General features: G+C 39.9%; 1 protein-coding gene across 6 annotated transcripts in view; it reads left to right on the forward strand.

Annotated features, from left to right (window-relative positions):
• ATG7 (autophagy related 7) overlaps positions 1–17,091 on the forward strand; it is a 237,019-nt gene that overhangs the window by 49,533 nt on the left and 170,395 nt on the right. For all 6 annotated transcript variants that reach the window (XR_012323919.1, XR_012323920.1, XM_019944530.3 and 3 more), the window contains exons 12-15: positions 4,839–4,997; positions 8,554–8,748; positions 11,639–11,842; positions 13,112–13,227. Coding sequence is in view for 4 of the 6 variants with exons in the window: in XM_019944530.3 (XP_019800089.1) it covers positions 4,839–4,997; positions 8,554–8,748; positions 11,639–11,842; positions 13,112–13,227 (674 nt within the window). In the remaining 2 variants the exon portion in view is untranslated. The remainder of the gene's footprint in view (positions 1–4,838; positions 4,998–8,553; positions 8,749–11,638; positions 11,843–13,111; positions 13,228–17,091) is intronic.

The following is a 17,091-nucleotide window of genomic DNA, read 5'->3' on the forward strand; positions in this document are numbered from 1 at the left end:
CCCAAGTCACTTACCAGAATTAAGCAGACTTCACAGATTATTACACAGCATCTTTCCCTGAAGTTTTCGTAGGCATGTGCAAATGCAGAGAGAGACATTTGTCATCTTTGCTCTTACTTATTTATTTATTTATATTTACAAAAATTGGATCATAGCATACTGTCTGTAGCACGTTTTTATTTTTAACTTAATATAACAATAATTGTGGTTCTCTTTCTATGTATTCCATATTATGTATATGTAGGATTTTATTATATGTCTTGTCCTCAATTTATTTAATCAATTTCAGCATATTTTTCTTTTAGAGATGCTGTTGAAGTGAACATGCTTATATCTTTACATGTCCGTGGAATTATTTCTTTAGGAAAAAAGCCCTAGAAGTAGAATTACTGTGTTAGAATGTAAAACAGAGCTTTTAACTTTGCATTTCTTTAATTAGTGAGGGTTAGTATTTGATTTTATTTCTTTTGTGAATTTTATTTCTTCTATTTATGTCCTTTGGGCTGTGTTTCTTATATATTGACTAGGAGTTCTTTTTTTAATGGATATTAACCTTTTTTCTGTAATATAATGCAAATATTTTTCTCAATTTAAGTTATCTTTAGCCACATAAAGGTTTTTAAAAATTTGATGTTATTAAATATGTCAATCTTTTTCTTTACGGTTTACAGAACTCTTGTTTTTATGTTTAGATCTTTATCAATGTGGAATTTATTTTTGTTTTATGATGAGAGTTAAATATCTAACATTTTTTCCACAAAGTGAATAGTCATTTGATTGAATGGCATTCGTTCAATAATACAAATCATCATTTTCCCACCTTAATCAAATACTAAATCTCCTTATGTACCCGAGTCTCTTTTTGGATTCTATCTTGTTCCATCATTCCATTTGTTTGTTCCTGCATTATTACTCACAGCTTTAACGCAAATTACAATGAATTTATAGATAAATTGGGAAGGATTGACATCTTTATAATATTGATCCTTAGTTCCAGAAGCATTGTATATCTCTTAAATTATTTAGATCATCTTTGTAGATTTTCTTTATTTAGGTCTCACACATGCCTCATTTAGTTTATTTTCACATGTTTAATTGTTTTTTTTCTTTTAAAGATATGTTCTTCCCACTAAATTTTCCAGTCGACTATTACTGGGATATATAAGAAGGATATTCTATCTGGCCATCTTTCTAAACTTTCTTAGTTATATTAGTTTTTTGTTTGATTCTTTAGAATTTTCTAGGTTGATAAGTATTCCTCACCAACATTTATACCTATTTCTAGGATTGGCTAGGACTCCATGGTTTTGCTGAGGAATAGTGGTGAGAGTTGGCATCCTCATTTTGTTACTGATTTTTAATGAGAAACTTCTTTTTTTTTCCTTTAATTTTGATATGTGATATTGGTTTCTGCTAATGCTCTTTTATAAATTAAGGAGGCAGATTTTTATTTCTAGTTTACTATGCGTTTACATCAGAAATGATTGTTAAGCTTTATCAAATATATCTATCAAGATAATCATATTCTAATGTTGAGCATTCCTGGAAAAAACCCTATTTGTTCATGGTATGTTATTCTTCTAATATACTATGGGATTCAACTGGTAATGTTTTATTGCTAGGTTTTACATACGCATTCATAAGTCAAGTTGGTTTATAGTAATGTTTTTTCCTTTTCTTTGTGGTGTCGTATATCTTATAGCTGAGTTATACTACTTTTATAAAATAAAACTTTCTGCCTTTTTCTATGCTCCAGGACAGTTTAAGTGTATGACTTATCAGTTCCTTGATGGTTTGGCAAAATTCAGTTATAAATCCATCTGGGCCTGATGCCTTTTGGAATTCTCTTGGCAGTGAGGGCAGGGAATCTTTGGGAACTTTTACAAATGTTTCTATAGTCATTGACCTTTTTAGATTTTATACCTCTTTTGAGTCAGTTTAGGCATGTTGTTTTCCTAGAAAATCATCCATTTCATCTAAATTTGAAAATTAATTGATATAAAATACATGTGGTATTCTCTTACCATCTTTTATTTTATTTCATTTTTTTAAAATGCACTTCTTTATTTCTCTGTTTCTTTTTTGGCTGTGTTGGGTCTTTGTTGCTGCGTGCAGGCTTTCTCTAGTTGCAGCGAGTGGGAGCTACTCTTCGTTGAGGTGCGCGGGCTTCTCACTGCGGTGGCTTCCCTTGTTGCGGAGAATGGGCTTTAGGCGCACGGGCTTCAGTAGTTGTGGCTCATGGGCTCTACAGTGCAGGCTCAGTAGTTGTGGCACACAGGCTTAGTTGCTCCAGGGCATGAGGGATCTTCCTGGACCAGGGCTTGAACCCAAATCCCCTGCATTGGCAGGCAGATTCTTAATCACTGCACCACCAGGGAAGTCCTTCTTACCAACTTTTAAATCTTCTCTTTATCCTGTCTTTTTTTTTTTTTTTTTGGCGGTACGCGGGCCTCTCACTGCTGTCACCTCTCCTGTTGCGGAACACAGGCTCCGGACGCACAGGCTCAGCGGCCATGGCTCACGGGCCCAGCCGCTCCGCGGCATGTGGGATCTTCCCGAACCGGGGCACGAATCCGTGTCCCCTGCATCGGCAGGCAGACTCTCAACCACTGCGCCACCAGTGAAGTCTTATCCTCTCTTTTATCTCTCCTTATTCCTAATGTTGAATAATTGTGTTTTCTCTTTTTCAAACTTTCCAGAGAGGCTTGTCTATTTTATCAGTCTTTCCAGAGAACTAAATCCTTGATCTCTTTATTCCATAATTTTTGTTTTGTTTTGCTTCCAGATTCATTAATATCTACTTTTATCTTTATTCACTTCCTTCTCCATTTTTGTGGAATTTATTTCATTCTTTTCCTAACTTCCAGAATTAGGTACTTAAGTTTTCTTAGCATTTTTAAAATTATAAAGTCATTATAGTCACATTGTAGAAAATTTGTAGAGTATAAGAGTTGTAAAGCAAGAAAAGAAGACCCATTTTTCGACTACATTTTCACTTCTTTTCAGTGTTTGTTTAATGTATATTTAAAAATCTTATTTGATATATAAAAATGCCCCTTGCTTTTACCAATTAACATTGTAAACACTTTCTCATGTCATTAAAAAGGATTTCTTAAAAGCTTTCTTAATGGCTGTAGAGTATGCCTTCTTGAATGATGAAACATGATTTACTGTGATATTCCCCTAATGTTAGACATTAACATTGTTTCTAGTTTTTTACAACTCTAAATTATGTTACAGAGAACATCTTTGTGATTGCACTTTTGTCAGTATTTTAGATCATTTCCTAAAACAGATTGCTGGAAGTAGGTCAAAGGATATGAACATTTAAAAAGTTCTAGAAACCTATTGCCAAATTGCTTTCCAGAAGAATTATACTAGTTTACATTCTCAATCGGTAAAATAGTTTTTTCATCACCCCATCCTCACCAGCACTGAGTATTGTAATTTTCTTTAATCTTTACAGATTAGCCATTTAAACTGTGTAGCATTACAGGAAACTGAAAGTTAAGTGTGAGAGTCCACATGCATGTGACTAACCTGTGGCATGTTTGTAATTTATGTGGCTTTCTTCCCACCGCCAAGCATGTTCCCAGACTGCCTTCCTTGCTCTCCACTCATCATTGCTTTAAAATGCAAAAATACTCCCGAAATAAATATCCCCAAGCCAAGCACCACTGACATTTGGATATTCCATATGTTTATTCCCCCTCCATGGTAGTTTGCTTACCTGGTGAAAGTCACTTATAAAACTGGGTGGGTAGACCAAAGTTACCAGTGGGCTTCAAAACAAGCAGCCGACTTAAACTATGCTTTCAAAAGAGTGGATTCTGGCCTATCATCCTCCACCCCGACAGTGAATCTTGGGTGGTTGTTGACTGTGCCCCTGGACTCATCAGACTAACTGAATTTCAAAGTCCCTAATGGAAGGATATTGAAATAAGACAGAGATCAGACTCTTAACTCTGCAGCCAATCCTGCCAGGGCTTCTCTTACATCACTGTGCTTGTTCATGGTTTACTGAAATACACATACCCCATCTCACCCCAGAAAGTACGCACCTTCATTTGGTTGCCACTCTGAGGATCTCATTTCCTCCCCTCCATTAACCAGATCTATGACCTAAGATAAGTCATTTATCTTTTCTGGGCTTCAGTTTCTGTATCTGTAAAATAAAGTAATTGAACTAAAGATTTTAAAGAGTCTATCTAATTTTAAAATCATGTGGTTCTATAAGACTTTATAGGAGATGGAATTGAAGTGTATGAAATCATGAAAACTATCTCTGAGCATGTAGATTTTCCCCTATATTCCAGAATATTAATAAGGGCTTTGCCTCTTGGAGAAAAAGTACAAAATCCTCTATGATGTTATACAATTGGAGATAACTTATAAGTCACTTTTACAAGGAGCTAATTCAGGCTTTAAGTGAATTTTAGGATGAGATGTTACTTATGCTTATTCATTCAGGGAAAGCAAGGACATTGGGTGGCTCTTGCTAATCCTTTTAAGACAGTAACAGAGACAGTTCTTATGGGACTCATCCCCAAAGCTTCCTCTGGTGCCACTGTCAAAAATAATGAATTATTAGTCAGACCCACAATGACATTTCTTACTCTCATTACTGTAGGAAGCCAGGCACTGTGTGTATAATTATTTTGTCTTTTAAAGGAAGTTGACACTGTCAAAAACTGAATTTGCACAATTCAGTTTCTGGAGTTCCCTGTATTTTGAGGTTCCCAAGCTGCTCCAAAATAAAACCCCTTTTAGGGATTTCAAGGGAGACACCCTGTGAAATGTTCATCAGAAACACACCATGATCTCCTGTTTCCATGCAGGGTTGGGGCGTCAGACACATCACATTTGTGGACAATGCCAAGATCTCCTATTCCAACCCTGTGAGGCAGCCTCTGTATGAATTTGAAGATTGCCTGGTGGGTGGTAAGCCCAAGGCCCTGGCTGCAGCAGACCGGCTCCAGAAAATATTCCCCGGAGTGGTACGTTGATGCTGTTTGAGAACGTCTGAGGTTTTCTCCTGGATCTTTCAGTGTTTAAGTCTTGGGGAATGAGGCCCTGTGGTATTGGTGAAAGGGAGTCAGACATCTGTCACTTACTACCAGGCCCTCATCATGTGGCCAAACCTCTGTTTCCTCATCTCAGAGATGCAGATTACAAGAACAAAACTCTCATATATTATTATGAAAATAAAATGAAGAGTACATGAAAAGAATGTTTTATAAGTTGCAAAGCATTATCTGAGTTGAGGAATTTGGGGTACAAATATTTTTAGATACTGCCTTGTTCCAAAGGGATTTATGGTGGCTCAGATGTAGGATATTATTTTCCTCATCACCAGAATACTTGATAGTTAGTACAGGTTTATGAAATTAAATTGAATGTAAGTCTGCAGAAGAAAGATCTGGCTAATGTTTAGCTTTTTATTCCAGCTGCTTCTTATTTTTGACTTTCATCATTTATTTTAAAAACAATGAGGCAAGTCATTCAGCTCATTTGCTTCGAAATTTGTCGGTGTTTTTGAGGTCATCCAGCAAAAGACATTCTGCATCTTGCATGCTTAATCAGTTTATGTGACAGAGGTTAGATTAGGTGTCTCCGAAGTATCTGTTTGTACTTAAAGTGCCACAAGAGACTCTTGGCCCTGGCTAAAAATAAAAAACCTGCTTTCTCAAAATTTCTCTGTTTGGTCACTCAGCATTAGATTCATTCATTTTAACGGTCTTTGCTTTAAAAGCAACTTTGTTTTGCCCATTTCATCAGTGTACCAGAGGAATGGGTTTAATTCAGCAGTATTGATTGAACACCCACTGTACCCAGTGAGGTGCTGGATGCCAGAAGAGATGAGAATAAGTTACACCCCATCATTGAGGAGGCATCTTAGTTAGGTTTCTGCTGTGACAATATTGCGTATCACATACTCCCAACATCTAAATGGCTTACGATCATAAACATTATTTCATGCTCATGGGTCTGCAGGTTAGCCATAGCTTAGCTGTAGGCTAGGCTGGACTCAGGCTTCGAGTCAGGTTCCAATCTACTCTATATGTCATTATTTCAAAATCTACGCTCCAGGAGCAACAGTCAGCTGTCCTGCTCTTCTTATGGTGGAAGGTGGAAGTGTAAAGGGGTTGGTGAGGCTTACCATACCTGTACATGTTAAAGTCTCAGCTCAGAAATGGCACTGTGCAGTGTCCTCCATCTCCATTGCCAGAGCTAGTCACAGGGCCAGGCCCTAAGTCAATGGGGTTGGTCAGGATACCCTGCTTTCCTAGTCGGAGGTCCTGCAAAGTTGTATGGCAAAGGCATGGACATATAATTCTATTAGAGGGAGGCAGTGCACAGTCAGGAAGAATAATTCATTCTATCACCAGAGAGTACCGTGAACTCCCCTCTGGGCCCAGACAGACCTGGCTTTGAATCTGAGCTCTGCCTGAAAGTTTTGCTTGCCCAAATCCTAGCCATGGTCTATGACCCAATGCAATTCCCCCTATTTCTTTGTTCAGTTATTCTATGACTTACTCCTCACATATTTATTTAAGGCCTACTGTATGCTAGGGACTGGGGAACAAGGCAGACGAAGTTCCTGCTCCCTTGCATTGAACTTCAAGTCCAGCTGGGGGCACGGTCAATAAACTAATTTCCTAAACGGTTACACTGGGAACAAGTGCACGAGGCAGGAGCTCAGTTGCTGTGAGAATGTTTAACAGGTAGGCCTGACCTAAACCAGGCTTCCTTGAGGAAGCTAAGTCCTGAAGCATGGGTGGGAGTTAGCTAGACCAAGGCGGGGCAGAGCTATTTGTGCAGAGGCCTGAGGTAGGAAGCAGCACGCTGCCTTTGTGGACTGAATGAAGACCAGGCTGACTGAAGCGTGGAGGTCAAGAAAGACACAGCTAGGGCGTCTGTGTCAGCAAAGGCCAGGTCATGCTGGGCCTTAGAGATCAAGTTCACCTTTTCTTGAAAACATCAGCCTGCCAGGATCAAGCCTCTTCCTCAGCACCTACATCATGTTACTCCATTTTACCTATTGGATTATGCATTCCTTACCACTGGGAGCCAGGTCTCTTACACTTTTATCCTTCATGCCTTATAAGTAATAATAGATAACACAGAATGCATCTAAGTACTAGTGTAATTCATCAAATTCGTGAAAAGTACTTGTGAAACTGTTTCACTTATTGGTTAGCCAGGCTTATGTAATTTTCTTTGTGTGTTCAACTTAGTGTTCAACAATCAATATTGTTGATATTTTCATTCAACAAATATTTACTCATCACCCTCCTTACACCAGGCCATGGACAGAAGGCTAGTCCTAAGTGAAGAAGACATGAAAAGAACTGCTCAGCTGCAAATACCGTGCCTAATCCTGGGGTTGAATTAATTGAATAGGAAAAAAACCTGACCTTTAATAAATCAAATAACTATTTGAGGTCACCATTTTTTTTTCTCCCAAAGGTAAAGCAATAAAATGTAGGATTGTAGAGCCACACTAGGGGTTTTAAAACCCAGCTCTGGACATCTGCTTTCAACCCTGAAGAGTAACTGATAGACTAGCTCTCCTACCATTATGCACCTAAAAGTTCTGCACCTGGGTAGATTATATAAAATGACTCTTCAGACACTGAACAATATGTAGTGAAAGACTGTGGTCTCAGAAAGAAATGTTTGTCCCAATTTATTGCATGCAGACACTTTTTAGCCCATTGGCACTCCTTTGTGACTCACAATTCATCTGCCAGGACATTGTGGAGCCAGCAGGGGACAAAAGGTAAATTACAGAGCTGTTCTAAAGCCCCCATGAGAAATCCTGAGTCCCCACACTCCAAGAGAACCCAGGTTGCTGGGCAGCTTCTGCTTTTGGACAGGAAATGAAGCTTCACTACCACCCCCCGAACAAATATGTATACACTCCTAAGCCAGTTTTCTAGTTCAAGTCAGCAAGTAGAGTTTTTTGGTTTTGAGGGTTTTGTTTGTTTTTAATGCATATACTCCTAAGAAGATTAAGGCAAGACTAGCAGCCATTCTAATCTTATAAGAATTTATTAAATTTTTTTTGTTCTGACATCCCATTTGGAGGTATTCTACCGTAAGGAAGTGGAGGGGACAGCAGCTTGGGAATAAGTGGGGAGAGACAGCCTGGCTGGATGGAGGGACTTGGGCAGGCAGAGGGCATTTTGGTGAAGTTTCTTGGCCTCAGATTGTAGGAAAGAGCCAAAGGTACACAGTTTTCTCCAGTTGTTCACCTTTTCTCACACGGGAAGTGCCCCCCACCCACTTTGGAACTAGGATCCGTGTGTCTCTGTTTGCTGCTCTGTCCAGCTTCAGGGACCCTGGGTGACAGGAAAGTGTGGTCTAGGTTGAAGAGGTGAAGAGGGTTGGGGGCACAGGCAGCAGAAGGCTAAGGCAGAGTGGTCATGATGGAGAGATTTCAGGCTGTAAGCGACCATGCGTGCACACTTGCGGCGACCGGGAGATGCGGGCTCTGAGATCCCGCCTGTCCCTTTGCTTCAGACCCCCCTCTCTCTGGTGTGTCCCCAGAACGCCAGAGGGTTCAACATGAGCATCCCCATGCCGGGACACCCAGTGAACTTCTCCAGCGTCACCCTGGAGCAGGCCCGCAGGGATGTGGAGCGGCTAGAGCAGCTCGTCGAAGGCCATGATGTCGTGTTCCTGCTGATGGACACCCGGGAGAGCCGATGGCTGCCCGCCGTCATCGCCGCGAGCAAGAGAAAGGTAGAGTGTGGGTCCTCTGGTGGTGACTTAATGCATCATCTCCCCAGGGGGAAGTGTCCCCAATCTGCCCCCTCCAGAGCAGAAGGTGCTTTGTGTGGCCTAGTGACCTGGTACAAGAGGGCTGCCTCCAGAGACTGTTTCTGCCTTATGCACCATCATCCAGCATAATTGTTACCCTTTACTGTTTAATTTTCATAACCACCCTGTGAGGTCCTTTACTGGAAGGGACACTCTACTCACAATAGAATGTAAGCTCCAAGAGGGCAAAGATTTTGTCTCATTCACTACTGTTGGGTCAGTGACAACTTCAAGGGCCAAAAGAACTGAATGTTTAAACACTGGGTTGGCCAAAAAGTGCCTTCAGTTTTAAGTAAAAATAAAAGACACATTTTTCATTTTCACCAAGAACTTTATTGAGCAACGTATTCACCCTTTTGTTCCACTACCTTCTGCCATTTTTCAGGCAACTTCATAATTCCATCTTCCCAAAACTTTTTATCTTTTTGAGCAAAGAACTGTTCCAGGTGCCTTTTACAGTCTTCCAGGGAATTGAAATTTTCCATTAAGAGAATTTTGTAAAGACCTAAATAAATGGAATTCCGAAGGTCAATGTCTGGTGAATATGGCGGATGAATCAGAACTTCCCAGACAAACTGTGACAGTTTTTGCCTGGTCATCAAAGAAACATGCAGTCTTGAGTTATCCTGATGGAAGATTATGTGTTTTCTGATGACTAATTCCAGATTCTTTTCGTTGAGTGCTGCTTTCAGTTGGTCTAACTGGGAGCAGTACTTGTTGGAATTAATCGTTTGGTTTTCCAGAAGGAGCTCATACTAGAGAACTCCCTTCCAATCCCGCCATATACACAACATCACCTTCTCTGGATGAAGATTGGCCTTTGGTGTGGTTGGTGGTGGTTCATTTCGCTTGCCCCATAGTCTCTTCCTTTCCACATTATTGGACAGTATCCACTTTTCATTGCCTGTCACAATTTGTTTTAAAAACGGAACGTTTTCATTACGTTTAAGTAGAGAATCACATGTGGAAATACAGTCAAGAAGGTTTTTTTCGCTTAACTTACGTGGAACCCAAACATCAAAGCAATTCACATAACCAAGCTGGTGCAAATGACTTTCAACCCTTGATTTGGATATTTTGAGTATGTTGGCTGTCTCCCGCGTGTTATAACATTGACTGTTCTCAATTAATGTCTCAATTTGATCGCCATCAACTTCAACTGGTTTACCTGACCGTGGAGCAGTGTCCAGCAAGAAATCTCCAGCACAAAACTTCTCAAACCACCTTTGACACATTTGATCAGTCACAGCACCTTCTCCATACACTGCATAAATCTTTTTTTTTGCATTTCGATTGTGTTTTTACCTTTCTTGAAATAACAAAGCATAATATGCCGAAAATGTTGCTTTTTTCTTTCATCTTCAGTCTTAAAATGGCTACACAAAAATTCACTAATTTTCATGTCTTTTTTTTAAACACATGCTGATATGACAGCTGTCACATACAATCTAACAAAATTGTTTCGAATGACATTAAAGACAACTAACTGCTACTAGAGTCATCTTACGGAAAAAACCGAACGAACCTTTTGGTCAACCCAATAAATCACGGTACATATGTGTGACGGAATAGTATGCAGCCGTTCACGGTTATGTCTTCAAAGAATTTTAATAACATGGAAAATACCACATTATGTTAAATAAGCAAGATATAATATTGTATATATATATTTTTTTATCAACTCTGTTTATATATGTAAAGATATCTACGTTTATCAAAGGGTGGCAAGAAGAAGGGAGAAAGGGAGGAAGGGAATGGGAGACAGAGAGCGAAAATAACAGGGAAATACTTCAAACTATTAATAATAATTGTTTGAGCTGTGAGATTGTGAGTGATTTTTGTTTTCTGGTATGGTTTTCCTTGATTTTTTCTAACTTTCTGTCTAACCATAAATTTGGGAGAATAAGTTAAATTACAACTAAGAGACGTTCTTACAGTATAAATGAAAAAAATTGTCCTCAAAGACCTATGTGGGGGCTTCGCTGGTGGCTCAGTGGTTGGGAATCCTCCTGCCAATGCAGGGGACACGGGTTCGAGCCCTGGTCTGGGAGGATCCCACATGCCACGGAGCAATGAAGCCTGTGCGCCACAACTACTGAGCCTGCGCTCGAGAACCCGCAAGCCACAACTACTGAAGCCCGCATGCCTGGAGCCCGTGCTCCGCAGTGGGGGAGGCCACCGCAATGAGAGGCCCGCGCACAACAGCGAGGAGTGGCCCCCGCTTGCCGCAACTAGAGAAAACCTGCGCGCAGCAACCAGGACCCAATGCAGCCAAAAATAAATAAATAAATAAATAAATTTTAAAAAAGAAAGAAAATATTCAAAAAAAATCCTATGTGGAGGGTGAATTATATGGTATGTGAATTATATCTCAATAAAGCTATTATGAAAAAAAATCTCTGTAGAAATAACAGAGGATAGCATAATGCTGGAAAGAATGGGTTTGAGAACTATCGAGACAGTTTTATACACCTACCTTTTACCAGCTAAGTGACCTTGGGCAAGTTATAGAAGTAACCTCTCTGACTTTCAGTATCCTCATCTGTAAATAGGAAATGTTTGCTGGGAATTTTAAATGAAACCAAATGAGATAATTTATGTTAATCACTTGTCAAGTCTTTTGCATCTAATAAGCCCTCAGTCTTGGGTAACTTTTACCAACATTAGCTTCTAGAATCTAATTATAGTCATATGCAAACATTTACTGCAAGCACTAATAAAATAAATTCTTTAAGTGGACCAAATATGAAGTTAGCCATGGCTTAAAATATGTGTCTCTTAACTCTAGCCTTTTATTCCTTGAAACTCACAGCTGGTCATCAATGCTGCCTTGGGATTTGACACATTTGTTGTTATGAGACATGGCCTGAAGAAGCCTAAGCAGCAGGGAGCCGGGGACTTGTGTCCCAGCCACCCTGTGGCACCTGCCGACCTCCTGGGCCCATCACTTTTTGCCAACATCCCTGGCTACAAACTTGGCTGCTATTTCTGCAATGATGTGGTGGCCCCCGGAGATGTAAGTGGATTTCTTTGTTATTCCAAATATTTCCTACAACCGTCTTGCCCACTAGAGTGGAGAGACCCAGTTCTTTCCTTTACGACTATTTAGATATTGTCTTTTAACAAAGAGAAAAATTCTCCATTTGGGGGGTGGGGCAGGGCCTTATCCCTCTATGAGCCTTGTTTGACATCATCAACTGTGTCCAGCTCTTCCCTGTTCGCCAATGTAAACGCAGCAACAAACCATTTTTATGGAAAGCTCAGCAAGGAAACTGCAGGCTAGATTGGTTCCTGGCAGCGCTTCGCGCTGTATTCTGTGTGGATTCTTAGGGTATATTAGTGAAGAGGGTGTTAAATGAGGAGTCTGAAGACCCAGACTGCAGTCCAGCCTCACGGGATTATTCCAAATAAGTCTGTTAGGCTCCCTGTGCTTCTGCAGGATGGGACTCTGAGGCCCAGAAGGTTGTCAGACTCAGCTTGTCAAAATACAGGATTTCCAGTTAACTCTGAATTTCAGGTAAATAACGAATAATATTTTAGTATAAGTGTGTCCCATGCAATATTCGAGATCTGTTTATACTAAAAGATTATTTGTTGTTTATTTAAAGTTCAAGTTTAGCCGGGCATCTTGTATTTTATCTGCCAACCCCAGTAGCGGAGGGACGAATACTTGCCCTGACTATTAACAGTGCAAGGTGGTTCAAACATGGAAGTGCTCTGAGCAGCAAGCACTACACTGTTCCAACGTAAGGTTCTGTGTTCTTAATGCTGCCATGGAAGCAGGGTGAGCAGGAATGGTCTTTCATCAGAAAAGGCGATCACTTCTAGTGAAACAAAGCAGAGGTGTTGTCCGTACCCTCCCCTCCATTTTCACCTTCTATTAAAACTTGTTCCTCACTGATTTACACCTCTTCTGGATGACTGGCTTTTGTGTCTTCCCAGTATAAAGACAAAAATATCCTCTTATGTGAAGAAGGGTGGTTAAGGGTACTCAGTTAAGAGTACAGGACGCCACTCCATGTGTGAGGCAGCTGGGCCCCCCATCTTTAATTTGTTTATAACTGCTAGTCCTTCTTAATGTATTACCTCATTTAGTTACCTAACTTGTATATTTTGATTTTCTTGGTACTTGCAAGAAATGGTATTATGTGAGGCTGACTGATCTTTGCCAACAGTGAGCGTCTGGTATGTGATAGAGCTTTATTGTGGAGGAGTTTCATGCTTCACACAGCTGGCGTTGGGTGGAACAGAACTTTGCATTCACGTCAGTGACTGTTCTCTGTAGTCAACCAGAGACCGGACCTTGGACCAGCAGTGCACTGTGAGTCGTCCAGGACTGGCCATGATTGCAGGAGCCCTGGCGGTGGAGTTGATGGTTTCCGTTTTGCAGCATCCAGAAGGGTGAGTTTGCCTTTTAGAGATGGGTGTTTAAGCAAAGAAAGCTTTTGTATCTCCCTTGGCCTTTTCTCAGTCTGAATTTTCTGAGAATTATATTGCGCTTTCCATCCTCAAAAAAACAAGATTTTAAAAAAACCCAGTGTGATTCTTTGGCCTGGAGGACTTGTCATTGTGATCTTTGGAGCTGTATCTCTGCATCCTTCTGGAACTGAACTCTCCTAGAGTTAATTGGTAATTGATAATAAGGAAGGATAAAAATTTTGGTAGTGGCCTTAGGACCTTCATGCATTTATTCTCTTAATATGTTTTGATCTCCTTAGCCCTGAGCACTTGTAAGGCAATACGTGAATTACATATGATAGAAATTGCATTTAGCTGTATGTAACAGATCCATCTAAAGTGACTTAGCCCAAAGGGTACAGCTTGATTTTTCTCATGCGGCAAGAAGCTCAGAGGCAGCATCCAGGGCTGGTACAAAGGCTCCGATATGCCATCGGGGACTGTTTCCTTAGCACTCACTCAGCCACGCTTAGCTCCCTTCCTTATGCTTGTCACCTGTGGTCACAAGATGGCTGCTCTGCCAACAGTGTTGCTTCTGTGTTACACGTAAGAGAAAAGGAATGTCCAAAGGATGAAAGTTGTGCTCAGCTGAGGCTGCCCCCTTTTAAAAGGCTCTCCGGGAAGACTTACCCATTGATTCTAAAACTCCTATATCACATGACCTTGCACTCGTAATTGCAAGGAAGACGGACAAATGTAGTCCTTTGGCTGGGCATGTTGCCTCTCTCAGTGAAACTGTGGTGAGATAGAAGTGGAGAATACATTGGGCAGGCGCCCAGTACTGTCTGCACATTCATTTAAAAACAATTCTGGGGCTTTCCTGGTGGCGCAGTGGTTGAGAGTCCGCTTGCCGATGCAGGGGACACGGGTTCGTGCCCCGGTCCGGGAAGATCCCACATGCCGCGGAGCGGCTGGGCCCATGAGCCATGGCCGCTGAGCCTGCGCGTCCGGAGCCTGTGCTCCGCAACGGGAGAGGCCACAACAGTGAGAGACTGCGTACCGCAAAAAAAAAAAAAAAAAAGTTCTGTATGTATTTTAAACTCTAGAAGATATTATTATTGTTATATAGTTGGTATTCATTTCATTTTGCTAATATTTTCCTTTTTGTTACTTTTCTTTCTGTGACCTTGAGCTTCCATCCAAGGGCATTTTCCTTCTGCCTGAAGAATACCCTTTATTATTGCCTTTAGAAATGCCAGCAACAAAGATATTTCAGTTTTTGTTTGTCCAAAAATGTCTTTGTTTTATCTTTACGCTTGAAAGCTATTTTTGCTGCGTACAGAATTCCAGACTGGTGGTAATTTCCCTTTAGCAAGTTGAGAGTGCACTCCTGTTGTCTCTGGCTGCCCTTATCCTGGTTGAGGAGTAAGGTGTGTGTACCTGGTTGCTACTCCTTTGATACAATTTGTTTTTCTCCCTCTTCCCCTACCTTCAGTTGCTTTTAAGATTTTCTCATTGTCTTTGGTTTTCAGAAGTTGGGAACACATACCTAATTCTGTTATTTGTTATTGTATACCTATTTCTGTATTTATTCTGATTGTGCTTTTTAGTGCCCCTTGAATCCATGGCTTGATGTTTTTTACCCACTGTGGACAATTTTCAGCCATTATCTCCTAAAACATTGCTTCTGCCCCTTTCGAGTCCCCAGTTGCATGTTAGAATCAGCCTATGCTCTTTTCTGTACTTTCCATAATTTTGTCTTTCCTTACTTCAGTCTGGCTATTTGGTTTTGGCTTATCTTCCAGTTTACTAATTCTTCCTTCTTCTGTGTCTATGCTTTAAACCATCCATTGAGTTTTAAATTTCATAATTATATGTTTCACTCTTAGAGTTTCCATCTGATCTTATCTTATACATACCCTCTTCTCTGCCAAAATTGTGATTTTGGTCTTTTTCATTCTTTGAACACATTTGATCATGTTTTTCTTTTAAGTCCTTATCAGTAATGTCCATTAATGGGATCTCCTATGAGTCTGTTCCTATTGTCTATTGTTTTTATTGGCTTTTGGTTATGTATTGTCTCCTCATATACCTGGTTTTGGTTTTTTTTAAAAAAAACAAAACCTTTTCATTATGGAAATTTCAAACATATATGAAAAGATATATATAGATAGGTAGAGATATAGATAGATAGATATAGATATCTTCTTTCTCACACACACACGCACACACAATTTGTGTATATACGTAGAAACCACCTTGTATGCACCACCCAGCTTCAACAATTACCAGTCATCATTTATCTGTACTACTGTCCACAGTTTTTCTCCTTCCACTGACTTATTTTAAAGCAAATCCAAGACATAGCTTTCATTCATGAAAATATATCTTTTTAGTATGTATCTTTACTATTTTTACATATAAAAACAAATTAAAGGCAATTTCCTAATATTACCACATATCCAATCAATATTTAAATTTCCTCAATTCCTTGTATCTTCTTGGCTATATTTGATTGAGTACTGGACATTATATTTGAAAAATTACAGAGATGTGATTTACATTTCTTTCTGGCAAACTGCTAGGCCAAGGGGACTACCATCCTAGAACATTTTATCCAATTAGGGCTTATCTATTTCCGGTTCACCGTTAGTCTGAGGATGCACCCCTGTATGATCCCAATCCAAAGCCTTGGATATTTCCCATGGTTCCTCCTTATTGGCAGACCTCAACTCTGGATTTTCCCATCAGCCTCATGAGTCAGTGAGTATCACTGTTCAGCTTCTGAGCTTGTGGCCACTGCTTTTGGACATTGACAATCATTTTATGGGGGAAAATTCCCCTTGCAAATGCCTGATTTACCTCTGTGGGCTTCCCTCCTCTTATAAACCTTAGCTCTGTAATTCTCCCTTACTGTGGTAGCTCTCTGATGCTTTCAAACGGAGGTTTGTGTACTTTGTCTAGCTTTCCTGTTTGTTCTCAATGAGGGGACTGGTCCTGACCACTTAGTCCACCAATGCCACACCAGTTATAAAAATATTTTTTAATTTATTAAGCACTCATAGGGTTAGGCTTGCATGTGAGAGGAAGGCAAGGAGTAGGCTGGTGTGTTTTGTTTCAACTTGACCCTGGGCCTTTCGGTAGTCTCTATGTGTAACACATTGTATATATGTTATATTACAGATATAAAAATTAGCACAATTGTGGTCTAGACACCCTCTCTTCTCCAAGCAAGGAGAAGATCTTACTTTATGACTTATAAATAACAGAAGTAATTCATCTTATAATAAATAAAAGTGAGACAAAAATTAAATTAATTTTAAAAAATAGAGTCAGTAATTTAGAAAAAGAAAGAAGGAAGGAAAAGAAGAGAAAAGGAAAGGAAAGAAAATGAAGAAAAGAGAGAAGCAAAAGAAAACTTAGTAAACAACTTAAGACTCTCTCAATATCCGCTGGAGACCGTGCTCTCAAGTGTGATATAGTGAAGGCAAACTGGAGCCAAACAGGTATTTACACCTCACTGTGTGACAAACACATTGTGATTTGTCTTATTTTCAACCCTTACTTAGTGCTTACGTTGTGCTAGGCATTATTCTAAGCACTTTACAAATAGTAATTCATCTAATCCTCATAGCAAACAGATTAGGAAAGAACTCTTATCTGTCCCATTTTTGATGGGGAAATTGAGGCATAGCGAAGATAACTAAGTTGCTGAAATTCATGAAGCTGATAAGTAGTAAAGCTGGGATTAAGCACAGCCCAGTTTGGCTCCAAACTCTGTTTTTAATCACTCTGCTATGCTGTTTGTAATACAGGCAGGAAAGAATTGAATTTTTGAAAGATTTGTTTTTCAGGTTCTCAGAAATC

The sequence above is a fragment of the Tursiops truncatus genome, chromosome 10 (genome assembly GCF_011762595.2).
Source record: "Tursiops truncatus isolate mTurTru1 chromosome 10, mTurTru1.mat.Y, whole genome shotgun sequence".
In the NCBI taxonomy this organism is placed as follows: Eukaryota; Metazoa; Chordata; class Mammalia; order Artiodactyla; family Delphinidae; genus Tursiops; species Tursiops truncatus.